The sequence below is a fragment of the Gouania willdenowi genome, chromosome 15 (assembly GCF_900634775.1).
Source record: "Gouania willdenowi chromosome 15, fGouWil2.1, whole genome shotgun sequence".
In the NCBI taxonomy this organism is placed as follows: domain Eukaryota; kingdom Metazoa; phylum Chordata; class Actinopteri; order Blenniiformes; family Gobiesocidae; genus Gouania; species Gouania willdenowi.
The window spans coordinates 25,823,260-25,850,977 of NC_041058.1; the positions used below are offsets into that span (position 1 = coordinate 25,823,260).

Below are 27,718 nucleotides of genomic sequence, written 5' to 3' on the forward strand. Positions count from 1 at the left end.
GCAACAGCTAATGAATGCAGGACCCGTCGTATCTGAACTTAATTCCTGCTATCAGTCTGTGCTGTTGACCCTTCAGGTAGTTGATGATGCTCCTCTTCTCCGTCAGCTCTCTGTTAAAGGATACAATGACAAACAGCACATTCTGCTGAAGAAGATCATTGAGAAGATGGCCACGTTTGAGATTGACGAGCGGCGCTTTGAAATCATCAAGGAAGCAGTGAGTCTTTGTTTAACTTTTTCACTTCAGTGGCACAACAAACAAAGGATATGATGATGGAAATATTAAAATATTAAATAACTGAAAAAATGGATCTCTGCTCAGAGGTACCGATTACTGTTATGAAGACATGGTTAACTGGTAAAACCAAGTTGGCCATCCAAATTAATGTTTGAATGGATTTATTCTGTAAAAGTTGCTTAAAAATGACATTTTCCCATTTAAAAAATAAATTAAAAAAAATTATTCATCTTTAATTATGTATTCATGTAGTGGGAGCTTAAGTAGAGTTGTCAATTATGGACATAATAACAACAACATACTCTGTAGCATTATAAAGGGGTTTATTTGCAGGTAAAGTTTGCAAAGTAAAATAGCCAGTTTTTAGTAGTAGTTAATAATGGCATAAAGTTGTCAAATCACTGCGTTAGGTTTTTTTAGGAGTTTCAATAGCTTGGAATTTACAGTATACTGTATGTATCAGCTGATGTCCTTTTAGGCTTCTTCTAGTTTTAATTAGATAATCAGTTTGTTGTTGTTGATTAAGAGCAGTTTGATTAACCAGCATAAATCATGTCTCTGTCTTTCCTGCAGTACATGAGGTCTTTGAATAACTTCCGAGCCGAGCAGCCTCACCAGCACGCCATGTACTACCTGCGTCTGTTAATGACGGAGGTGGCCTGGACAAAAGATGAGCTCAGAGAGGCTCTGGATGGTGAGAGGAATCATTAAAGCTTTACTTGCATATCAGTGTCTTCCTGTGAGCGTCCACACCTGTTTCTACTGAGGATGGAATAATGAAAGAGTCCTGCTGCTTTAAAGAGCCTGAGAATTTCACTAATATCCATTAGTTTAGCTTGTATTGACAGTAAAATGATATTTTCCGGTTTGAGGATTTTGGTGATGTGTTTTGCTCTTTTTTGCGTCACTTTAGGCCTTTCAAAAAAAAAAAAACAACAATTCACTAAATCATCTGAATGCAGAATCAGTCCCTCAGCCACGGCTGCTTGTGAGACGTGTCTGGATCTTAAAGGACAGGTTCTTATATCTACAGCGTAGAAACTCAATTAAGCTGCAGGTCAGAGTGACTCACCCACGCCTCATAGACATGTGTTTGTTTGTGTGTGTGTCTGTCCATTGGAGCTCATACTTGCATACGACCTTGCCTAGATTCAGAATTAAACAAACCTCGAAATCAAGTGTGTGATTTTGTGATGTTTCCCTGTACGAGATGTGTAACCCTTTAGAGCTGCCTGCTAAGTGTGTTGTTCACTGTTGTCTTCTTTTATTCCAGATGTGAGTCTCCCACGTCTCAAGGCCTTCATACCACAACTATTGTCACGGTTACACATTGAGGCCCTTCTCCATGGCAACATCCTCAAAGAGGTTTGTCTAGAGTCCATTTTACTGCCAGCTCACTTCATTAAACTGTCTTTACCGCAAGATCTTTACAATTGCCTTGTTGCACTTTTTACTGTTTATCCAATTTTGAAATGGTTTCTTTATAATTTCTGAAAAGCATCGAACACTTCTGCTCTGATCCTCTGACTCATGATTTCTATGTGCTTGTAAGTTTGGAAACAGGGTGACTTTTTTGTCTCTATTAAATGAGACTCACACTTTACCTGTGACTCATTATTAGGGGTGTCCCAATATAACTTTTTCACTTCCGGTACCATATCAATATTCTTGCCCTGAGTATTGGCAGATATGGATCATACACACTTTTATTACCCATTTTGTTGTGTAGAATGTTAAAAAGGTTTGATTAAAAATTAATTTAACAGAGAACAATAGTGACAGTAGGTATAAGAAAAACTAACCCATTTACAAATTAGAAGACCCTGAAAAAAAAAATCCTACTATAAATCTAATAAAAACAAAACATATTTTATTAAAGTGCCAAACAACCACTAGTTTAACTTAAACATAAGCATATTTTACAATTAGGAGACCCTGAAAACTTACCTCAATAAAAACAAATTATGTATCAGAAATGATTTTATTGGATATTTTAGATACAGGTCGATTTAGTCAAACACTTGTTTTTTGCTGATATCCAATCTATCAATGTGGGAGCGTGTCATCCTGGTTCATTCATTAGATTTGTGAATGATTTGTTTATTATTGTAAATACATTCAACTTAGTATTTAAACACATTAGTTATAATCAGTGTTGGGAACGTTACTTTAAAAAAGTAATTAGTTATAGTTACTCACTACTTGATCCAAAAAGTAACGAAGTTAGTAACTGAATTACTCTATAACAAAAGTAACTCATTACCAAGTACAGTAACTATTTGCATTACTGTAAAAAAAAAAAAAAGTTGCTATATGTCAAAGAATTCAGATTTTTTACATGTGTGTGTTGTTGTGAGGTGCTTCATTAAATTAGAGTTGCTTTCAACGGATGTCGACAAAGTCTTCACTCCTGGATATAATGAACACTTCACATGTACGTTCTGTCTTTGACCACAATTAATTTAAAGTAGTGTTTGTATCGCCATCTTAAAAATGACAACTTTTCATCAGACTGCTCCACGCTCACCATCACTGCTGCTTCATCTAATCTGTAGTGGTTGTCTGTGTGGTGTGTGTGTCTGTGTGGTGTGTGTGCTGGCACATGTGTAAAAACACTGACTCTGATTGGCTAACATGAAACATGACGCCGCCTTAGCCAATCATAATCGCTCACCTTGTTTTTAACCCACCTCCTCACTACAGCTGAGTAAGAAGCAGGGGATGCTTTCGGATAAAAGTTTATTCAATCAATGCATGTAACGCACCACATTTAACCTTCAGTAACGTTAACGGCGTAAAAAGTAATTAGTTAGATTTCCCCGTTACTGAAAAACAAACGCCCTTATTCCAAACGCTGGTTATAATATTTAATGTTTTCAGTTTGTGTTTTTAGTTTATAAGTTTTGAACTGTGTCAAAATGAAAATATTCACAAAGCCCAAGAAACTATTTTAAGGACTTTGTTTAATTTAACGGCTCTGTATTAAAGGCACATTGACCAGCTGAAGGTTTTCTATTGGTGGGTCTAATAGTTATCATGTAATAAAATAGTGGGCTGAGACTTTGTTCCTCTCTGTTCTGTCTCCAGTCGGCTCTTGGTATGATGCAGATGGTGGAGGACACGCTCATTGAGCATGCTCACACTAAGCCCCTCCTCCCCAGTCAGTTGATTCGCTACAGAGAGGTTCAAGTTCCAGACGGTAGGTTTCAGAAAACTCACTCTCTCTCTCTCTCTCTCTCTCTCTCTCTCTCTCTCTCTCTCTCTCTCTCTCTCTCTCTCTCTCTCTCTCTCTCTCTCTCTCTCTCTCTCTCTCTCTCTCTCTCTCTCTCTCTCTCTCTCTCTCTCTCTCTCTCTCTCTCGCTCACACACACACACGGACCAATTAAGTACCCGTTACTATGGTAAACTAAGTCCTTCTTTTTTTTCTTTTTTTTTAAGTTGAGCTAAATCCTCCAGTCAGCCTTCTCGTGGAAAAAAAGACTAAGCGTAGAAATGGAAAGGAAGTATTTAAAACTGAACAATGAGCAACATCCCCTAAAGTTTCCAACGTTAGGGGATGTTGAGAGGAAAGTACGAGCTGTGCAGGATCCACCTGGAGACACTGATGGACTTCCCAGACTCAGAGTTCTGATGTAGAATATTAGTGCATGAGGAGGACATGGTAAACTCCAGCCTTCATACCACAGCGTGGTTATATGATGATAATAAGCATGTGATTAGTGGCTCAGAAAACTAAAAATGAATGTTAAATACTTTATGTATGCGTTAGCTGATGTTGGAGATACAAAGGGTGCATCACATTAGTGCTTACTCACTGTTTAGTGAACATTTATTATTTATTAATGTCTCATTAAATTTGTGAAGCATTAAAAGTCCAGATTACATCAGCACTAATATATTATATAAGGTTGTATTTTACTGGGCTGCTGCGAGTTCATCCATGTGCTTGAATGTGTGGATTTTGGAGCTGAAACTAAATCTGCTCACACATGATCTTTGTGGAAGAAGTGTCACATCCTCGACTCAGCATTGTCTGAGTCTGCGCTTATTATGGTTCTAACGATGGGTTTTAGCAACGATTTGAATCACGATTTGTTGTTGATTCAAGGACGATATTGGTTCATTTAAAACGATTGGATCTAAAACCATTCAGTAACTTTTTAGCCAAAATAATAATTTATGGACATTATAATTTAACTGCGTATGTATTCACATTTTATTTGAATAAAATCCAACCAACACTTTTTATGATTAAATGAACAGGATGTTAACATTTCTGCTGTGATTTTCAATACTCATTTGTATTTTTATTGAAAATGTATTAAGGTTTACCTGACTCTTCTGCTTGTTTTTTATACATAAAATTATACATCTCCACCAAGTCTATCACCCATGAAACCCACTCCACACTTTCAAACTGTCTCTCTGATATGAAAACATGGCTCCAAGAAAACTTCCTGATCTTAAACAGTAACAAATCAGACATACTCCTCATTGGTCCAAACTCCCTCACCCTCTGACTTTCACCTCACCATTGATGACTCTACCCTGTGTCCCGCCTCTCAGTGCCGTAACCTTGGTGTCATTTTTGATAACCTTTCCTTCGACCAATACATCAAACAAATCATGAAAACTGCTTTTTTTTCCACCTCAAAAACATTTCTCGTCTTCATCCTTCACTTTCGTTCCCCGCCGCTGAAAATTCACGCCTTTATCACATCCCGCCTTGACTACTGCAATAGCATCTTCTTTGGTACAACCTCCACACTCCTAATTAAACTCCAATTCATCCAAAACACAGCTGCCCGCCTCCTCACCCACACCCGCTCCCGTGACCACATCACCCCTGTCCTCTAAAACCTCCATTGGCTCCCCGTTCCTCAGCGCATCGAATTCAAACTCCTCCTTCTCACTTATAAAGGCACAGCACCTGGGGTGACAGGTTCTCTGTAGCTGCTCCCACCCTATGGAATTCCCTCCCAAGCCACATCCACAACTGCACCGACCTCCCATCCTTCAAATCATTTCTCAAAACTCACCTGTTTCACTCTTTTAATGTTTAAACCACCCACCCACTCACTTCTTTTCTTTGTCATTGTTGTTTTTATGCTCTAAAGTGTCTTTGCACTTTAAAAAACACATCCATATAAAGTCTGCTGTGCTTAAATCCAATGCGTTATGTCCTTGTATCGATACAACCGATTGATTAAAAAAATATTTTAGATTGATTGTCATATAGAAGGCCAACTTGCCGAGCACAGATTGATGTAGTTGGATCATAGGAATATAAATGGATCTAATGAATGAGTTGTTACACCCTGAGTGCTTAGTCTTCAGTCCCTGAGGGTGTGATGTGATGTATTTGGTGTTCCAGGTGGTTGGTACGTTTACCAGCAGAGGAATGAGGTGCACAACAACTGTGGCATTGAGATCTATTACCAGACAGACATGCAGACCACTCATGACAACATGCTGCTGGAGCTCTTCTGTCAGATCATCTCCGAGCCGTGCTTCAACACGTTAAGAACCAAAGAGCAGCTGGGTGAGCACCATCACACCTTCTTTTCCTTTCTCCCCTTCAAACAACATCTAAAAAACTCCAAAACCTGAGAAATACTAAAGCGTCTGCTGCTCTCACATGTTTGGTTCTCCATCACCCACAGGCTACATCGTGTTCAGCGGGCCCCGGCGGGCCAATGGTGTGCAGGGCCTGCGCTTCATCATCCAATCAGAGAAGGCTCCACATTACCTGGAGAGCCGCGTGGAGGCCTTCCTGTGCACCATGGAGAAAGCTGTGGAGGAAATGAGCGACGAAGCGTTCCAGAAACACATCCAGGCCCTCGCCATTCGCCGCCTGGACAAACCCAAGAAGCTTTCTGCTGAGTGTGCAAAATACTGGGGCGAGATCATATCTCAGCAGTATAACTTCGACAGAGGTGGGTTTTGTTTTTGCTCATTCCTGAAATGTTTCACCTGTAGGTGTGATGATCCTGTAACAAATAAGGTTAATGTTAAATATTGTGACCTTTTTGATCAAATTAAACTACAGTGTAGCTGCAGCTCTGTCTTACTCAGCCGTAAGATAACGTTTAAAGCTGTGGTGACTGTTTGTTCTGTGCTTCTGTGATGTTGTGTGCAGATAACATTGAAGTGTCCTACCTGAAGACTCTGACTAAAGAGAACGTCATGCAATTCTACAGAGTAAGTAGTTCCGACAGTGAGTGTGAGTGTGTGTGTGTGTATATATCCTGTGGGTGTGTTACCTGACAGACATAAGGTTATAAAGACTAGAAATTATGAACATGCTAGTGGTTTATGTAATTGATTTCACCGTTAGATTTATATAGTCCACTTTCAGTTTAACAAAAAACAATTACCATGTTATAAATATGAATATTATTCAGTAATATTATTTGCTGTAATAGTTTTCATAACAATCAAATAAAAAACAAATATAGAGCTATATACAGTATATATATATTTATTTTTTTTATGCTCGTGAAAGGGGAAAAATGTAGCCTAATGAGTTTTAAACTCAATTTAAAATGTACTTCACTTTTCTTTCAGTGTGGTAGAACTAAAAACGTGTTGAGAGAACACAAAGGATGTAAAACAATGAAATAAAATCCTAGAAACATTTGGGACAGTCTGATTGACAGTTAAATGAGCAATGATTCAATGGCTTTGTGTCGACGTGAATTGTTACTAAGGCTTCCATTAATGCTATTTGTGACTAGTGTGATGTTATCAGTCATTTTGATTTCTTGTGCTCCAAGAAAGCATAACAGTTGGCCGTTTGTGACCCACAAGGTTACAAACTTCCTCTGAAAAACCCTCACCATTACTGACGATTATCTCCTAACAGGGATTATACTTTTAACACTTTGTAAGATGTTTTTTTACTTGCCTTACTAAGTGAAAAGCTACTAACTATTCTTGCAGACAGTAAATAACTGATACGTTATCAGATTGAGTCATTTGTACATACATCAGTCTGATTCTTTATTATGTTAAACCTACTTTAGTACCATTTCAAATATTGATCTGATGTTTGCCGTCTCACCACTAGGTGGCACTAAAACATTCAGACTGCACATGTTCCAATGTTAAATCTTTATGGGTTTAATCCCAATCTCTCTAAAGCATGATGCTGCCACTGCCGTGCTTCACTGTCTGCTGAAACTCTCAGCAGTAACTTGACCCCAGCACAACAATCAAAGCTAATGCATCAAAAGAGTCACTTACTCTGTTTATTCTGGGATTATTGTTTCAACCTGGGCTTTTTCAGCTGATGTTGCATCAATGGATAGTCATTTATAAACAGTGAGCAACATCACAGCTAGCAGAGAAGCAGCAGATCATTACCATGGTGATCATTACCATGGTGATGATCACCAGCTGAGCCATGAAGGTGATGATGAGCTTTTAGCAAATGTTTGGGAATGGGAGATATTTTTATTATCATTGGAATACATAAGTAACATTATGATCTTCAATGAGGTGCAGTCAGTGTTCAATATTTTTCCTGCCGTATCTGTAGATTGACTGTAGAATGAGTCGTTACCTTCTGATGAGTCGTTACAGGAGAATGTCAGAAGACCTTAAAACTACCAGTAGTGTTGTTCCCATACCCTTTTTAATTTTTTTTGTCCCGATACCCAGTCGCATTCTATTGGCCGATCCTGCACATGTGGCTGGTTTTTTTTTCTGAAAATCAGGTCCCCAAAATCCTCAACATTTTCTATCATGTTTAGGGACGATCATTTGTTTTTTTGCAACATGATAAAAGCTTTGGGTCAATAGCGTTATCTCGCCCTGTCATGCACTGAATACATAACACACGTTTCTGTGACCAGGAGTCAGGACAGCAGTGAGTCGAGAGAGGAAAACACAAGACGCTGCATTTGGAGAAGATGCTGTAAATGACATCCACATGTTAATAGTTAGTACTTAACGATACTGATGCCAGCCTTTTAGTGCCGTATCATTACTTACAACAATATGCGCTTTTATGTTAGAAATCATTGGTCACAGTTTAGTGCACGGATGGATGAGCTGAAAAACAAAACGTTTACACATGGTTTTTGTCTTTGTAGGATCGTCTGGCTATCAACGCCTCAAAGAGACACAAGGTGTCTGTGCACGTGCTGTCCAGAGAGATGGAGTCCTGTAAGTACCTGTGCATAAACACACACACATTACAGACTGGAGTCACCGTCATGCTGAGGTACATTGTGTGTGTGTGTGTGTGTGTCAGGTCCAATAGTGGGAGAGTTTCCTGCTCAGAATGATGTTAATCTGGCTCCTGCTCCGTCCCTGCCACAGGTAACACTCACTCAGTTTGTTATTAATCCGTTAAGGTCACTATTAAGTACTCTAAAATGGTTATTAGTGGGCATTCTCACTATTATTTTCATAGAATAGATTTTCCTTTTAACGGTTGATTAATTGGCAAAATAAATCTAAATGTTCCTATTCAAACCTATTGGAAAAGTGGTCACAGCGCCCCTGAAGTTTGTCATTATTAATACAGTTTGCTGTATTATAGTGATTCCGAGGGGTTTAGCTTCTGCATCCTCACTTTGTCCAGTTTTTTCTTCATCCACTCTGGACTTAAATTCAGAAATGTTTCTAAATTTCATCTTAACGTATTTCAATAGAAAAGTGTAAAAAAAATAATAAAAGATTCACTGGTGGAGATTTGAGTTTGACCTTTAATGTAGTTTTTACAGAAAGTTCAAAGTTCCCTTCAGCCTCCAGTGGTGTTAATAGTTAAAGTTTATCTCTGTCTCTGCAGCCCATGCTGGTTCAGGATATGACGGAGTTTAAACGGAGCCTCCCTCTGTTCCCTTTGGTAAAGCCTCACATCAACTTCATGGCAGCAAAGCTGTGACCTCAGAAGGAATCCTGTCCAATCCCCACACACCTCCCTCCTATAACCCCGCCCCCGGAGCCTGCATGAGTTTGTGTGTTTGCGCAGGTGCATGTGACGAAAACGTGCACACGGTAGCAGGCCGACGCCTCCTGGAGGAAGTGTAGAAACCAATGGATTAGCTGACACACAGGAAGTAGTGCTCATTTACAGGGAGGAACGTCTCATCCCATCACTGTGGGAAATTCTGGATTTCAGTTCAACATGTGACAGAGGAAGTGTAGTTAACACGTAGCTTCATGAAGATGTTATTTTGGTAAAGGCGCTCCACATTTGACTCTTTAAAGCCTTATAATTCTGTTCATAATCCAGGAGTGCTCAGAGCAGTTTTTAAACCCAACAAAGACATGGTTTTAGTATTTGCTGCATTTTTACACTCAGGGGTTTAAACGGCCTCACAAGTTTGTTTTTAGGTTGTAATTTTTATTAGTGATTGAAATAAAAAAAGAATACTTTTATCAGTGTGGTATTGATATTTGAAAAAAAAAATTTTCTTTAAACCATGGAACGCGAAGCAGTGAATAATCTGATGTGTTGGAGGTCATGTGACCTGTTCTCTCTGGTGCTTCAAAAGTGTTTGTCCCAACGTCTTTGTCCTCATGAGTTCTCAGTCATTCAATTGGTTGGATTTCAAAATGTTAATGTCATTATTTAATAAAACTGAACCTGGTTTTTAACACTGCTGTGATGCTCCATTAATGAATGGTGTTGGTCACATGGTGCATAACATTTCTACTGGAGAAATGTGTGGTTTCTGTTGCCACACACACCAATAAGCTAATACTGGTGAAACATGATCCTAACTTATTTTATAAATCCTTTAAATGTACACATTAGACTTACTAACTTTTTCATTCAATACCAGAAACAGTCTAGTCCTCTTGATTTAATCACAGCAGCAACTTGATGCTAAAATGTTTTTTTTTTTGACTGAGTAACTCCGCCCCTTAGAACATTTTCTCATTACAATCACTTCATCCAGCTGTAACCTTTAGGTTTCCTGTGTCTGTATAAGCTCCAAAAACCAGCAGGAAATAAAGTTCTGCTTCCTCACATTTAACACATGCACTGTTTGTAGTGAGCAGTTTACATTCAGAGAACTTTTATTATATATATATTAAATGTATTATGCAGCAGAACAGATTGTGATTGGTCAGTTGGTTGGCTTAGAAACGCAGCTGGGGCGTGTTGATTTTTATTGTGTTTCTAAATAAAAGGATTGAACTCAATGTGTTGCTTTTCTTTAGCAGTTTTCACACAAGCCTGGAAAAATACATTTATTCACTCCACTGTGAGAACAATGTGTTCTGTTTGGCAAAGTAGAGACACAGTGAGAGCTGAATATGATAAATATCCCAGCATTTACATTTAGAAGCTCAGTAAACACAGAATGCTGCTCAGTGAATATAAACTTTGAGCTGACGTCTCCACTTCAACTATCAGTTGTTGGAATATCACGGTTGAAAAAAAAAAAGCTACTTCTCTCCTAAATAAGCCACTTTTTCATCACTCTGCAGAATAAAACCATCACTTCTGAAATTCACAGGCAAAAGAAGTCCAATCAGAACATCCACGTCCTGAACCTGAGGTGCTGTGATTGGCTGAAGGTTCACAATGGTCAAATAAACATCAGAAGTAATACGGCTAAGAGAAAACACAAATGAAGAGTGAAAACCAGCCTGTCTGAAAGGTGTGTGATACACAAACACACTTTAATGTCTCTCTTTATTACATTCCACGTATGTATTCTTTCCTGCCGTCCACAGGCTTCATAAAACAATCATTTTACTGCTAATCCTATAAAACGTAGTAAACTGTAGCTTTAGAACACACGGTTGGATCAGATGGTGGTAGATGAAGCTCAGCCGTTACACCTCAGGGTGTGTGTGTGTGTGTGTGTGTAAAACAGAAAAGACACTGTGTTATTAATGACTGGGTCCTTGGTGTGTGTGTGTGTGTGTGTGTGTGTCCTTAAGCATCCTCCTGCTCAGGGAAGTTGAGGATTCTGCGGTGCGCCTGCCTCAGGTACTGCTGCTGTTTGAAGTAGACCTTAAACGCTCCTTTGATGGCCACGAATGCAATGCCTCCCTGTGAGGAGAACAAACCACACACTAGTGTTTGAAACAAGGTTTAAAAGAGCAAATATTTACCAAAAAAACAAGAAAAGCATCTTTAAGCAAACCGGAAAACTGCAGCAGCTGATAAAACAACAGGTGTTGGAATGTCTTGAACTTATGGTGCTACTAGCATGACGCAGTGACCTCATTTATATATCACATTTCTGCCGATCCCAGAGAATTTTTTACCCCAAAAACACATTTTTTAACATGTTTGTTATAGAATAGGAAGGAGTAGTGTGCAAAGTAACAATAACCATCAGCTCACATATTCTTATACTGCATTTTATTTTAACTAGATTTATATTTGAGAAAGTGAAAGTATAGAATATACAATAATTATTCAAGCGTAATAAAAATTTAAAAAAAAGTAATGTAAAAATATAAATGTAATCAATCTTTTCTTATTTTTTATTACTAGATATTTCAGGCACCCCAATTTTTCCCCAGGTGACCCCACATGAGGTCATGACCCCAAGGTTGAAAAACCCTGGCCTAATGAGTAAAGAAGCAGAATCTGGTGTGGGCCATTGAGCAAAGCCTTTAAAGTGAATTCAACCAATCACATACAGTAACTGAATAACTTTTAACCTTCAATTACACATAACAGCAACATTTTAGATTAATCCAATCAGCATTTACATAATAACTCCTATGTATTTCTGGTCCAATGAATCTTTTTGGTGAAACAGTATTTTAACCTGACGTTCTGGTGCTGGGTTTGGAGATTATGGGTTTTTTTCTCCTAAGAAGACCAGGAACATTTTGGTGTTGCACTTACCAGGAAGCAAGAATTGGGACTTTAAAAACACAGGTTTGTGCAGCAGATCTCACCAGATTTACACATGGCTTCAAGCTGAACGAAGAAGACTCCTTAACCTATTCAGTGCCAGCAGTTTTAAAGCATTTTGACTGATTTTTAAAAACCCATAGAATATTTTCTACGATGACAATCTGAAATCTGACACCAGATTCTGAAAGAATAAAGTCTCTATTTTCATTAAAAAAAGAAGTTTGTAGCTTGTTTCGTTCTTCCGTAATCAGCCGTTGAATAGAGCAAAAAGCTGAGAAAACTGGCTTTTTCTAAAATAAAATATCTCTCAGTGACTTTGAAGCTATTTTTTTTTTTTTGCTTTATTGAAAACTATAACATCTGAAAACTGGTTTCCTTCTAAAAAAAAAAATAACAGTGAGACAAGGCAGAAAATATGATTATTTTGCTATCTGACTCACAGTATTTTGTATCTGTAAATGAGCCAATCAGAAGTAACCTCTGTGTGCTGAGTGACACACAGATTATGAACAGAAGTTGTGCTGCATGTGTCCCTCACCAGGATGGTCCTCTGTAGGTTGGAGTTAACGCTGCTGAACATCAACTTCCCTACGATGGTGGCGATGGTGGGAAACACCAGAGCACCACACAGGATCCTAGTGGCAGACACGTGATCAGCCAATGGGCTGGCCTCAGCCGGGATCCTAGGGACAGGGCAGCCAATCCCTGTAGAGATGCATGAAGTAGGAGGAGCCAAGGTAAACCTCCTGATACTGATCATTGTCACCCATCACCACTAATCACCTGTGGGAGAGCTTTATGTGCACCTGAACCAGTGAGTGAGTGAGTAAATGCTGACCAGGGAAAATGCTGTTGAGTATCTGCAGCTTGTTGGAGTATTTCCTCCACAGACGCAGCACATAGTCCTCCCAGCGGATCATCTTGCCCAGTATCAGCATCACTGGGATGGTGGGCAGCCCGATGAGCAAGAACAGCGGGTCTGCTCTCTCCATCACGTCCAGCCCTTCCTTATGACCCACCACCTGCACACGAGGGGAAACATGCTGCAGACAAACAACTGGCTGGCTTTGATGAAACTGTGGTGAAGCAGCAGCTAATCAGGGCTAAAGCTAGCAAATGCAGGTGTGTGTGCTCGTACCTGCATGACGGTGACGGCTCCGTAAGTGACAGCGGTCCAATAGATAGAGCCCACCATGATGCCAGCAGCAGCAAATGGACCACCTTTGGAGATGAGCCGATCAGCCAAGTCCAGCACGTAGACCACGGGACCTGAAGGAGGAGCAAACACCAGCTGTCAAACACTTCCAATCTACCACCTGCACTCTAAGAATGACATGCCCTTAAAAATGACTACAGACATCAGATATACTGTCAAAAGTGCAACGTTATTGCTGTGATTGTCCTCAAGAGTTAAAATGCATAGAATCCCAAAATAAAAGTAAATAAGGCTCTGTCATTCAACTATTTCAAGCTTGAACCCAGGTTCAAGCAAAAGTGCAACAGCAACTTCACAGTAGCTTCAATGTTCTGATTAAGAAATCTGATAACTACATATTTTATAACATATAACATTACAATTAAAAAGATAATAAACTCTTGTTACTCTGCATAGTGCGAATAATAAATTAAACATGCCTGTAGCACACACATAAGCTACTCAAAGGGTAAACAAAGAGGGGGCTGGCTCACATCGCGCTATGGTAACCCACAAGGACGGAACGTGAAAAAGTAAAAAAAAAAAAAAAAACAAAACTCGAATTTGCAAAATAAAAATTGTTTTTATCTACAAATTCAAAAAATTGATTAAATCAATTTTTTGCACTCTATAGAGAAATATACTGTAATTCCCTTTGATTTAGATTTGTGCCATTAAGAGTAGCGATGCACCAAAATTCTAGTCAAAACACACAAACACTGAAACAGGATGTTGTAAAGACGCGAGCAAACAAAGCATGCTTGGATAATACATTAAGAGAAGAACTTTGCATTTTGTGTTAATGAGAGAACATTTATTTTTACTCTCTTTCAGCAGCTCAGTCAGTTATACCATAAATGCAATGGTACTAATCATTTGATGATTTTCAGTTTTCAGCCTGTTTTCTCATTTTTGGTTTCAGCAAATAATTTTCATTTTGGTTAATCCTTAATTAGGAACAATTCTAATAATTCACAATTACAATAAAAGCCTTCTACTACACTCCCACTGAGTTTTGTGTGGTTTAAAACAAAGGTTCCCAAAGGACAGACATCATATCAAACAAATGGACCAATCAGCTTTCAGGGCCCGTCCTCCTGAATGATTGCTGAAAGGTAAAGTGCAGGAATTGCACCTGCAACCACTAAGTGTCTCATTTTAACCGAACAAACAGAAGAAGTGGCGACAGGATCAGAAAGCAGACATGAAATGAAGCAGCGCTACATGAGGCTAAAGCTTCTTCCTGGATTCCATTCAGCAGCATAAAGTGTGTGTTTGGAAACAGTGAGCATGCCTTGTGTTTTATTATTGACAGACAGGGAGGGGCTTCTCAGGGCAGGTTTGCATCCAGATTAAAAATAACAGGTCTGAACCTCCACAAGCATGTCAGAGGGATTAAAATAACATCTTTGCTGTTCCAGGCTGGCTCGGGGGAAATCATGCAATATTTACCGGAAGGCAACCTGATTTCCTTCCTCAGAGTCCATACACATCCTATTAATAACTGAGAGCAGGAGGCGGAGCCACGGGCCTCTGCGTAAAGCTGTGGACTCACAGATCCAGAGCTCTGAGTGGCAACAAACACCTGAAAAACGAGTTGTTCGGAGCTGACTGGACTGTTTACCAAACACTACAGTGACACAACTAGACATGAATGCAAAGTATGGCCTGATGGCAGCCAATAGGAATCCATAATGTCATACAGTTACGTATTCAATAAATATATACAAAAATAAGGCTTTAAATTAATTACCACAGACATTACAACAAAATACACAAATAGATTTCTACATCTGGGAAAATCTTGCAAACTACGACCATTTTGGCTTCATTTTAAGGGCTGAAAAACATGATCCTGTTATTGTTTTGTAGCCTCAGGCTAACATTAGTCTTCTAGGATAGACAAGATGACCTTCATTTATCAACCGTTCGTACGTTCAGATCTGTGCGAATGACGTCCATTCGACATAATTACGCAAGCTCCGGTTTTTATCAATTTGGACGAGAGAGTACGCTACGATCAGATCTCACGTCAGGTCTGACCTCTTGTACGCAAACCTGAGTGTGTGAATGTGTGGCACAGAACAGCCAAATCTGACAGACTGTGAATAATTATTAAACAAACCTCAGCATGAGCAGACACACATTCAGAACCAATCAAAACTGTGATGAAGTATAGGTGAAATTGGATAATAAACACAGACAAGTAACAACATTGTCATTTGGAGTTTTTTTTTAATTTAATTTAAGGGTTTCGATTGTTAATTAGTTTTAATGTGATATTTATTGCTTCAAGCGTGCAGACAACTGTGATCGATATAAACGCCATATTTGAGAGAGAGATTTTTAGTCATGTTGTTGATGTCATGATGATTTTACTGATGATTTTAATTGATTTTACTTTTGATTTTACTTTTGATTTTAATTGATTTTACTGATGATTTTAAATGTTCTTATTGATTTTAAACAATTGAATGTTTTATCATGTAAAGCACATTGAGTTGCCTTGAGTATGAAATGTGCTATACAAATAAATTTGCCTTGCCTTGCCATATTTCCGTTTGTCTCTCCAGGATCTCTGCAGTGAGGTTTGTTCTCAGCGCACACAGGGGGGCAGACGTCACCTGCTCGGTAGCTGATTCTCTTCCACAGAACGTTTCAATGAGCTCCTTTAAGTCCAGTTTTCACACTGTCAAAAGCACATCTTTGTTGTGCTTTACTTCAGATGCGAGGATGCCGATTATCATCTTTGACCTCAGTGGGCGGCAGTGTTGGGAACGTACTTTAAAAAAGTAATTAGTTATAGTTACTCACTACTTGTTCCAAAAGGTAGCTGAGTTAGTAACGTCTCAAACAGGTTCTCCCCCCTCCGTGAGGACAACACACTCACCGGGGAACAAACTCTGATAATTGGCGACTCCATAGTGAGAAACGTGAAGCTAGCGAAGTCAGCGGGCATCGTGAGGTGCATCCCAGGGGCCAGAGCGGGCGACATAGAATCAAATCTAAAGTTGCTGGCAAAGAGTAATCGTAAGTTTGATAGGATAGTCCTCCATGTCGGCACTAATGACTCCCGACGTCGCCAGTCGGAAGCAACCAAAGTGAACATTGAATCAGTTTGTGCTTATGCTAAAACAATGTCGGACTCCGTAATTTTCTCTGGTCCCTTACCAAATCTGACCAGTGATGACATGTATAGCCGCATGTCATCATTTAACCGCTGGCTATCGAGGTGGTGTCCAGAAAACGAGGTGGGCTTCATTGATAATTGGAGATCCTTCTGGGGAAAACCGAACCTGATAGGAAGAGATGGAATCCATCCTACTTTGGAGGGAGCATCTCTACTATCAGAAAACATGGCACAGTCACTGTTATGACATCTCATGAATGAGACCATGTTACAGAGGCGGAGTCCTCCACGCCCCTCTGCGCTTGCCTTAGGACAGTTTCCCTCCCATTGCTATCAGGATAGCTGTGTTCATCGCCATGACAACTGTTGTGATGGTGATGAATATTATTTTATGGAGACGGTGTCAGTCCCCCGACCCATATTTCACAATGATTTTAACATAAAATCAAATAAAAGAGCTATCAATTATAAAAATCTGAAAAAAATTAAAATCTCAAATCTAGAAACACCAAAACATAAAACCATTAGATGTTCTCTATTAAATATTAGATCACTGAGATCCAAATCTCTACTAGTAAATGACCTTATCTCAGAAAATAACTTTGATTTATTCTGTTTAACTGAAACATGGCTGTATCAAGATGAATATGTTAGTTTAAATGAAGCCACTCCTCCCAGTCATTTAAATACTCATATGCCACGAGACATAGGCCGTGGAGGTGGTGTAGCAGCTATTTATCATTCCTCTCTCCTAATCTATCCTAAACCAAAGGCCAGTTACACTTCCTTTGAAAGCCTGGTTCTAAATTTATCTCATATCGAATCAAAAACCTGCCAGCCAGTCTTATTTGTGATAATTTACCGTCCTCCAGGCCCTTATTCTGAATTTCTATCAGAATTCTCTGAGTTTATATCAAACTTAGTCCTCAGTTCTGATAAAATACTGATAGTAGGAGATTTTAATATCCATGTGGACAAAGATAGTGATAGCCTGAGCTCAGCCTTTATGTCCCTAATAGACTCAGTTGGCTTTTTTCAAACTATTAATGAAGCTACTCATCGTTTAAATCATACTCTTGATCTTGTTCTAACATATGGCCTTGATATTAATGAACTAAAAGTCTACCCTGAAAATCCTCTGCTATCAGATCACTTTTTAATATCTTTTAACATTATCCTAGAGGATCTCGCACTGTGCAATAAAATAGTTACAAGTAGAAATCTATCCAACAGTGCTGTGGCTAAATTTAAAGAGGCCATTCCTGCTGCCTTAAACTCAGTGCACCATCCAATAAATAACTATGATATTAATTATAACCCCTCTCAACTGGATCTGCTTGTCGATAGCTCTGCTAGTCTACTAAAATCCACCTTGGACTCAATTGCCCCATTGAGGGAAAAAACTATTAAACGTCAGAGGAAAGCTCCGTGGTTTAGCTCTGAAACTCACACACTCAAACAAACAACCCGTAAATTAGAGAGAATGTGGCGCTCCAATAAAACAGAGGAGTCACGAATACTTTGGCAAGAAAGCCATAGTAAATACATGACAGCCTTACGACATAGTCGATCTACATACTACTCCTCACTAATTGAAGAAAATAAAATAATCCGAGGTACCTTTTCAGCACTGTAGCCAGGCTAACACAAAGTCAGAGCTCTATTGAGCCCATGATTCCTCTAGCCCTCAGCTGTGAGGACTTTATGACATTTTTTAACGATAAAATTCACAAGATTAGAGATAAAATTAGCCACTCCCTGCCTTCACCTGGGCCTGCTGTACCATTAAATGTAAATAGGCCTAACCTAAACTGTTTCACACATATAGGACTTCAGGAACTTAACTCTATTATTTCATCCTCCAAACCATCGACCTGCCTTTCAGATCCGATCCCAACTAAGCTGTTTAAAGAAGTTGTTCCCCTGGTCTGCCCATCTTTGTTGGAGACAATAAATATATCCCTATCAATAGGCTACGTGCCACAGTCCTTTAAAGTAGCTGTAATCAAACCCCTTCTCAAAAAACCTACTCTTGATTCCAGCACTTTAGCAAACTACAGGCCTATATCTAATCTTCCTTTTATTTCAAAGATTCTTGAGAAAGTTGTGGCAGCTCAGCTCTGTGAATTTCTTCAAAACAACAGCCTGTTCGAGGACTTCCAGTCAGGTTTTAGAGCTCAACACAGCACAGAGACTGCTTTAGTTAAAGTAACTAATGATCTACTCTGGGCTTCAGATGAAGGACGACTCTCAGTGCTGGTTTTATTAGATCTTAGTGCAGCTTTTGACACTATAGATCACTATATTCTACTAGAGAGATTAGAGAAATTACTTGGAATCACAGGGACTGCCCTAAACTGGTTTAAGTCCTACCTATCTGATAGGTACCAGTTTGTACATGTGAATAATAGGTCTTCTGTGTACACTAAAGTAAGCTACGGGGTTCCTCAGGGCTCTGTGCTAGGTCCAGTCCTCTTCTGTATCTATATGATCCCCCTTGGTAATGTTATGAGAAAATACTCTGTTAACTTTCACTGCTATGCTGATGATACCCAACTGTATGTATCAATGAAGTCAGGTGAGACAAATCAGCTATCTAAACTTGAGGCCTGTCTAAAGGACATTAGGGCCTGGATGGACCAAAATTTTCTTCTTCTCAACTCAGACAAGACTGAGGTCATTGTACTGGGCCCGCGACACCTTAGAGAAACCTATGCTAGCCTAACTGCCCTAGATGGCATTACTCTGGCACAAAGCACAACTGTTAGAAACCTTGGGGTTCTATTTGATCAGGACTTATCCTTCAACTCTCACATAAAACAAACTTCAAGAACTGCCTTCTTTCATCTCCGTAACATTGCTAAAATCAGATCTATCCTGTCTCAGGGCGACGCCGAAAAACTAGTCCATGCTTTTGTTACCTCTAGACTGGATTATTGTAATTCTCTTTTAGCAGGCTGCCCGAGCAAGTCGCTTAAGACACTTCAGCTGGTTCAAAATGCTGCAGCACGTGTACTGACTAAAACTAGGAGAAGAGATCACATTACTCCTGTATTAGCCTCTCTGCATTGGCTTCCCATAAAATATAGAATAGAATTCAAGATTCTTCTTCTCACTTATAAAGCCCTAAATGGACAGGCACCAGTCTATCTCAAGGAGCTTGTAGTGCCATACAATCCCCCCAGAACACTACGCTCTCAAAATGCTGGACTACTCGTTGTTCCATTCATCTCTAAAAGTAGTATAGGAGGAAGAGCTTTCAGTTATCAGGCCCCACTTCTCTGGAACCATCTACCAACCACGGTTCGGGGGGCAGACACCCTCTCTACCTTTAAGGTTAGGCTCAAAACATTCCTCTTTGATAAAGCTTTTAGTTAGGAACCAGCTCATAGCTCATAATTAAGATGCAATAGGCATAGACTGCCGGGGGGGGGGGGTCTGGCATGCTCGGTTGGAGAGAGGTTGGAGAGGGCGTTAAGAGAGAGGTCATTTAGGCTAGAGAGGGACCGGAGAGGGTCCCATTCCTCTCTCAAACACTCCCTCTATGTCTGCTTCTTCCCTTGTGTGTTTGCTCCTGTACTCCTTCTGGCTTTTGTCTTGCAGGTCCGTGGGATCCTCAGTGTGGCGTTACAGAGACTCAGCGGCTCTGTCTCCACCCTTTCCTCTGCACACACCCAACACAGCATAACGTGGATGGCTGTTCATCATAGGAATGGGATCCACACAAGGTTCCTGCTGCTTAACAGAAGGTTTTCCTTGCCGCCATGATGAATTCATGTTGGGTGTGGGATACATATGTATGTGTATATACGTATATATGCATATGTGTGTATCCATAAAATGAAGAGTCCGTCCTTAAGACTGCTCTACTGTAAAGTGCCTTGAGATACCATTGGTTATGATTTGGCGCTATACAAATAAAGATTGATTGATTGATTGATTGATAACTGAATTATTCTATAATAAAAGTAACTCATTACCAAGGAAAGTAACTATTTGCGTTACTGTTAAGAAAAAAAAAAAAGTTGCTATATGTCAAATAATTCAGATTTTTTAGATGTGTGTGTCGTTGTGAGGTGCTTCATTAAATTAGAGTTGTTTATAACGGATGTGGACAAAGTCTCCTGGATAAAATGTACACTTCTTGTCTTTGACCACAATTAATTTAAAGTAGTGTTTGTATCGCCATCTTAAAAATGACAACTTTTCATCGGACTGCTCCACGCTCATCATTTCTGCTGATTCATCTAATCTCCTGTGTGTGTGTGTGTGTGTGTGTGTGTGTGTGTGTGTGTGTGTGTGTGTGTGTGTGTGTGTGTGTGTGTGTGTGTGTGTGTGTGTGTGTGTGTGTGTGTGTGTGTGTGTGTGTGTGTGTGTGTGTGTGTGTGTGTGTGTGTGTGTGTGTGTGTGTTGGCACGTCGCCTTAGCCAATTATAATTGCTCACCTTGTTTTTAACCCGCCTCCTCTTGCTGGCACATGTGTAAAAACACTGGCTCTGATTGGCTACCATGAAACATGACGTCACCTTGTTTTTAACCCACTTCCTCACTACAGCTGAGTAAGAAGCAGGGGATGCTTTCGGATAACAGTTCAGTAACAATAATGGCGTAAAAAGTAATTAGTTAGATTACCCCATTTCTGAAAAACAACCTCTGAAACAGGAGGGTGTAACAAGTTAATGACGATCAAATTCAGCCGCCGCACTTATCAACACCTGTTCATTTGTATGCTGGGATTGGTCAAATACAAAGGTTGCATGAATCACACATTAGTCCTGTCGTACAACCAATTGTGCTCTCAGAACTGCACCAGTTTCACGCAAAGATGATAAATGAGGGCCAATCTCTTCTAAAAATATGCATTTAAGTCATTTAATTTTACCTTAGCAGAAAACATTCATCAGTCACCTCAAGCTGCACCTAGTTTCAGTGAGTTTTTGGCATCAGTGATCACATTCCGGTGCAGGTTATCAACTAACTATAGCCGCTGAAAGCTGAAGTCACAACAATCACTGCATTATCACCTAAATTAATTTTAGATGACCGGGGTTGATTGGACAGCTTCCGTAAATCAAAAAGCTCTCAACCACGGGCTATGGATTTTACACAGCAAGACAATAACAAACCACAGAAGGTTATGAATAGGATGCCATCAGACATGCTCCCATTTATACAGTAACGCCTAAACTGGTTAAAAAAAATCAAAACTTCAACAAGCACATTCAGGTTGGAGCATTTTTGGTTTCCACTTCTACTGTATTCCAGTTTGTTTAGAGCACATGAAACTAGGAGAAACCTGATAACTTGTTTGGCTCACTTAAAGGAAGCTCACTTTTTACACACAACATCCTGTAATCAAACAACAAAAGCTGTATGAGTGAGTGGCTGACCTCCATGGTGAAAGCAGAGGGAGGCACCGGTCAGAGCACGAGCAGGTCAATAAGTCCCAGAGATAAAGCAACAATTCTCAGGATTCAAAGATCATTTACTCCAAGTCATTTTAAATTCATCAACAAATGCTGAATTAATGAATGATCATTACAGACAGGTTGAAAGTGAGTAAAGTTAACCATTTACATGGGCTGATAAGTGTCTTAGTGATAGAAGACACGAAGAAGGTTAAAATAAAAGGAAAAAGATGAAGTTGAATAACTTCAGGTCAAGAAAAACAAAAGTGAGGAAGTTTGGTAAAAAAAAAAAAAAAAAAAAAAAGAGGATCTCAAAACTAGGAATGCTGACTTGGCAACCAAAATGACTTTCCTCCAGTTTCTGCTTTTAAATAAATACATCACCTACATGTAAGCTATGTTAAAGCGCTGCAGGATACTTTGTGTTTTCCGTTACAGTTCAGTGCTCTGACATAAAACAGGACTCTTCAAGCTGTTTGTGCACTGAGGCCTCAGACCCTGGAGCGTCTGTCATGAGTTGTGTACAATCTACGCCCTGTTTGGAGCTTTCATTCTGTAAAACCTAAAACCATTTTAAACTAAACTCTATAAAGGTGTCTTTGTCTGCACTGCTGCGTTCCAGGAAACAACCAAAAAACAGAAGCAGTGAGACCCATCTGTTACTTTTAAAACTTCACTCACAATGGAAATAACAAGCTATTGGGACAGTGGATATTAATGAAGCAGCTCCAGCTCCCTGACACTGGTTTCTTGTTCAAACTTCTCCAGTATTTGCCGATGGGGCCGAACCCCTGAAGCTTGAAAGCATTAACATGGCAGATTGTGATGACGGTGCTGGAATCTTCTCCATGTTCTCACTGCCTAAGCAATATGCCATATCAGGAAGTGGCTTGCACTTAGTGGATGCTGGCAGGAAGGACAGCAAGCGAGCAGCTCATTTTAGCCGCTGGGAGCAGATTCAGTAATCCAAGTAATAAAAGGGAATGAATGTGAGAAAGGGTCAGGGAAGAAGTGTAACTTGTGACACCGTGATCAGAGGAATGCACACTGACACACTGCTCACACTGGCTTGTTTGCTCTCACTTTCGGCCGAACGCTGGGAAGGAAGAAGCAGAGAGGAGGCGTTGCCCTCTGCAGTTTCACTGCTGGCCAGGTTAGCATGCTAGTTCGGCTTTGGCTGTGAACCAGATGCTGCTGGGAGTAAAGTCAAGAGAGCATATAGTTTCAGATCTATCTCCTGTTCATTGGATCAGAAAGCAGCACAGGGAGCAGTGAGCTTCATTTACTCACACAAACCAACACTCTTAAAGATGTCAAAAATAACAACAAATTGTCATTACCACAAGATTGTCTGAGCATAAAACTAAAACACTTTATTTTAACTTCAAATCAGATTCACCAGGAGCGTAGCTTTCAGCCATCCTCACAGATATTTGGAGATCCCTCATTTAAAAATGAATTTAAAAAAATCAACCCAATATTGACAAAGACACGCCTCTTCAAAGGCAGCCAATTGTACAGCAGAGTCTGTTTGTGTGTATTTTGTTGTTTACTTTCACTTACAGGTTTGTTGTGCACACATACTGAGCTCCCCTCTGGTTAAGGCTTGTTTTTTTTTTGAAAAGCTAACAGAGATGTGACTCAAATGCAGACACTTAAAAGTTTACTTGATAAAAAGCTGCAGTTTGAATCATGTAAAGCACATTGGATTGCCTTGTGTATAAAAATGCACTATACAAATAATTTTGCCTAGCTATTGGTACTTCAATGTAGGGGTGTCCCATTAAAACTTTTTTCATTTCTGATACGATACCGATTGGTCGATATCAATCAGTTACAATGTCAAGGCATTCTTTTTTTTTTTAACATAACTAGTGCAGTGCCTGTACGAAGTATGTCTTGCTATAGAAAAGTGGGAGGTTAAGTAGCTTTTTCATAAATGGTTTACATGGGAGCTTTAATTCCTTTTTAAACTGACCTTGTAAACACTCCATTCCTAATGCAAATTTAATTTTGAATTACACATCCTGAGTTACAATGACTACCTGCCAACATTGAGCTGTTCTGCAAAGCTGCATTTAAGAGAATTTTATGAAATAATTTATGAACGGTATCATTGCAGACCAAACCAATCAGACGTTGCACACCCTTGAACCAAGCAGCAGCCATGTTGAAAGTCTCAGGTCAATCTGAGCCAGATTCGCAGAGATATTTGAGACACACACAAAGAGATTCCTTGCTTTATATATAGATGTAGTGTGGAATGGTTTGATCAAGTGATATTAAGTGTCAGCAACAGTGGCTATAAGGAAAAAGAGACCCATTTATTAGAGGTGCTGAAGCGGAGTCTGGAATGAACTGCTTGTATCGGCCGATATAATCCCATACTCGTTTATTTGTGGGTTTCTTTCTTTCGATATCGTACCAATATCAGATTACAGATATCAGATCGGGACACCCCTACATCCATGTTAGCTCTGCATTTTTGCCAAGTGACCTGATTAAGGTAAAGTTACACTTAAGTTATTACGAGGTATTCAAGCTTCAAAAATGTGGGTTTTACAACAACTTAAAAGCAGCCCATTGGGAGAAGGAAAAAAGTCAAATCTCTGAATCTCTAAATGCTGCAGTGTAATAGATGAGGACCATCTCCTTCAGCTCAGTATAAAGTATGAGCTGAATACAGTCTCAGCATAAAGGAGACAAAACCAGATGAGCTTTGACACAAGATTCAACCATAATCTTCACAAAAATCTAAAATAACCATTTGTTAAAGTCTAAAAATAACAACTGAACATTAAGTGAATTTAGACATCCAGTCACGCTAGTGTTTGAATGCAGCCTGGCCCCAGTCTGACACTGTGCCCTTAATGGAACTCATCAGCCCTCATTTGTATGTGCTGCTGCTCAGCTGGAACGCTGGTACATCCTGTACTCTACAGGCTACAAACTAAAGTCTCTGTGGGCGTCACCTGGTGTACATGTCACACAGGGAATCAGTAGCCCATCCTCAGACTCGTCAGCAAACACATCATCCCTCTGCTCATGTCACAAAAGCCCTAAGCTCATCTCTCGCTCTGTTCCATCAGCTCCTCCCATGACCCACTTTCACTCCGACTGCTCTTGACAAAACACATGCAGCGACACAACAGAACTCATTCACCACCTCTGTTTGACACTGCCTAATGGCATAAAAGGAGAAAGACTTTTCTTAGTCGTGTATGTATCCTAACTTGTGGGACTAGCTGCTACAGGGAGAGTTAACATTTTAAATCCCACGAACTCATCCTCACTTACATATTTGAACCTTTAAACATAACTAGTACCTGTACTAGTTATGTTTAAAACATCAGTCTGAACTATTTCATTCCTTAGAGCAGAAACAATGGGGTGGAGCCATTGTTGGCTGGGGGTAACAGAAGAAAAAAATCTAGGTAAACAGCAAAAAACAAAAAAAATAATTTTGTGTACCTCTGATGAAATGGGTGTGGAAGGCTATCAGTTCAAGCCATAGAAGAAAAAAAGGTTGTAAGGAGAGTGAGTCATCACATTATGGTGATTCTGAGGAAGAAAATGTCACCAAAGACGTACGTGAAGGCAAAGTCAATGTCAATCAAGTCATGAAGGACCCCACTAGCCCTGCACACAAACTCTTCACCCCCCTCCTCTCAGGACAGCGGCTGCGGAGTATCAAAAGCAGGACCACCAGGAAGAGAAACAGCTTCTTTCTTAAAGCTGTCAGACTGATCTGTGGTGGACCTCTGTAGTCGTTTCTACCTCCTCACTGCAGTCCAACACCAGATGATGTTTTTGGGAAAGTACCTATTACTGACTTGTATTTATTCTCAGGAAAATTAAGGCTAGCAAAGAGCTAAAATGCATGAAAGCCAGGATGTGAACCTTGCAAATTCCTTTAACACAGTGGTCCCCGACAACCAGGCTGTACCGGTCCATGCACAACTTGGTACTAGGCTACAAACAAAGAATAACGTTTTAAAAGTTTTATTTCCACTGTTTTATTTTGAGGTGCTGGCAGGGTAGGCCTCATGTTACTTTCTGGGGTCACTTTGACCATGCTGACCAGCCGCACTGAAGAGGAAGTTCTCCAACAATATGCCTGACATAAGTCCCACTTGCCAACCACTATGGTATTTGGCTTCATTAAAGAAGGACAACAGCTTAAAGCAGAACTAAGTAACTTGCGCTTAGCGCTCCCCCTAAAGTAATACGGAAGGGGGTGTGGAAATGTGTGTGATGTGTTTGTTAATGTGCTGACAAAGCAGCTCTGACAAATGGATGGATGGATGTATAGACAGACAGACTGATGGAGCACTGGGTTGCGAGTGTGTGTCTGTTGCCACAACGACAGTGCGTGTGATAGCTCAACTTGCTGCTGAGCTGTCACTGCATGGAGCTGCTCCGTTCCTCAGACAAAGGTCTTCTCTGCCTTTTTTGAGAGTTTGAGAAAAGTTAATTTGTAGACAACCGGGTGCAGCCACGGGGCTGGTCATAATCTAGCATTAGTTTGTATTGGGCTGCCGTAAAGCAGTATGTCTTGCCACCGGGTTGGAGGCAGGAAAGTTGCAAGCGCGGTTTTCTGGCCAGCGACAGCAGTGGTAGATGAAAGACCCCCCAATCACCCCAAAAACACTTGTATTACCGTCACTCACAGGGACTACGAGAAGGATTTATTAAGGTGAAAAAGCTACTTAGTTCTGCTTTAAGTGTGGGCACAACCCCCTTCCTCTTCAGCACATTTTTATAACTGGCTATTCATTGCAAGAAGCCAACAATAGTATGCGCAAAGATGGACTCATTATTTGGCACAGTAAGACGACACTGAAGCAAGGTATGATGAGACCAAAAGTAACTAAACAGATGCTTTATGCTGTGCTTCCATTATAAACCACAGCAGATTAGAAATACATAAACGTGCTTGTTCCAACTTCAAGCAGTGGCTTATAGCCTAAAATATTCTGAATGAATCAAACTCACAGAGACATACACGTAAATAGATCAGCTCCGATGTACCTTCAGCACAAGCTTTCATTCATCAGGTTACCTAGCAACCGGACAGACGTGGCCTCACCCAGGTTCACTGAATCTCCTCGTGTTACAGTCAAGTGCTACCTTATTAGCAGAAGGTTGATCAATTTATTTATTCTATATTGACAAAGTTATATACTGTATATGGCACAATGCTAACCAAATGAAAAGCAATGGGGCGTCTACTTAGTGTTAGACTGGCTTCTGGTCAAGGGCATATTTGTTCCTTAAGCAGGCCGAGTTAGGCTCAATTTTCCATGACCATAAACAGAATAATCTGGTTTGGAATATGATCATGCACAGACTTTAGGAATAAATTCTCTGTTTTTAGTGCCAATCAACAGACAAAAATGAGCTACTTCGCATTAACTCAAACACAAAAAGAGAGGAGGGCAACAGAAACGTTTAGTTTAATTTAATCTGAAGTGGAGACATGCACTTAGGGAGAGCTGAAAGACGTTCATCTGAAACAGCCCAGTGAGGCTTTGACAGTATAGCCAGTGTTGGTTATAAATATACATGAACCTATTTACTAACTGAGTCCAGCCTCCTGTGGACTAACATTGTCTTCTGTGATCCTAGCATCTCAGATTGCAGCTTCGCTCTGAGGCAAAGCGAGGCTAAAATGGCAGTGGTAACTGTATGTGGCTGATGAGTGTCCACCACAAACTACTCTGACATTTATCAGTGACATTGGAACCCATGACTAAACAGGCTGCAGTTTGTCTAGAGAAAAGCATGTTGAAGGCAGAGCAGAAGTGAAAAAAGGAGCAGGTTCTCAGCTCTGTGCTGGTGTAGAGTCAACATAGAGTCAAAATGTAGAGTCAAAACCTCAAAGGTTTTGAGAACAATCAAAGTC

General features: G+C 40.0%; 2 protein-coding genes across 4 annotated transcripts in view; one reads left to right on the plus strand and one right to left on the minus strand.

The window, feature by feature from the left end:
• ide (insulin-degrading enzyme) overlaps positions 1–9,628 on the plus strand; it is a 43,863-nt gene extending 34,235 nt beyond the window's left edge. For 2 of the 3 annotated variants that reach the window (XM_028469447.1, XM_028469448.1), the window contains exons 16-25: positions 107–217; positions 812–932; positions 1,512–1,603; positions 3,326–3,437; positions 5,613–5,780; positions 5,902–6,174; positions 6,378–6,439; positions 8,335–8,407; positions 8,496–8,563; positions 9,036–9,131. In XM_028469447.1, coding sequence (XP_028325248.1) covers positions 107–217; positions 812–932; positions 1,512–1,603; positions 3,326–3,437; positions 5,613–5,780; positions 5,902–6,174; positions 6,378–6,439; positions 8,335–8,407; positions 8,496–8,563; positions 9,036–9,131 — 1,176 coding nt within the window. Of the gene's footprint in view, positions 1–106; positions 218–811; positions 933–1,511; positions 1,604–3,325; positions 3,438–5,612; positions 5,781–5,901; positions 6,175–6,377; positions 6,440–8,334; positions 8,408–8,495; positions 8,564–9,035 lie in introns of all 3 variants that reach the window. The other variant, XM_028469446.1, reaches the window with a different exon arrangement.
• Positions 9,629–10,331: 703 nt separating this feature from the next.
• Positions 10,332–27,718, minus strand: part of marchf5 (membrane-associated ring finger (C3HC4) 5) — a 30,055-nt gene continuing 12,668 nt past the window's right edge. The window contains exons 3-6 of the mRNA XM_028469454.1: positions 13,219–13,349; positions 12,919–13,102; positions 12,619–12,785; positions 10,332–11,258 (exon numbers count right to left, since the gene is read on the minus strand). Coding sequence (XP_028325255.1) covers positions 11,142–11,258; positions 12,619–12,785; positions 12,919–13,102; positions 13,219–13,349 — 599 coding nt within the window. The 3' untranslated portion in view covers positions 10,332–11,141. The remainder of the gene's footprint in view (positions 11,259–12,618; positions 12,786–12,918; positions 13,103–13,218; positions 13,350–27,718) is intronic.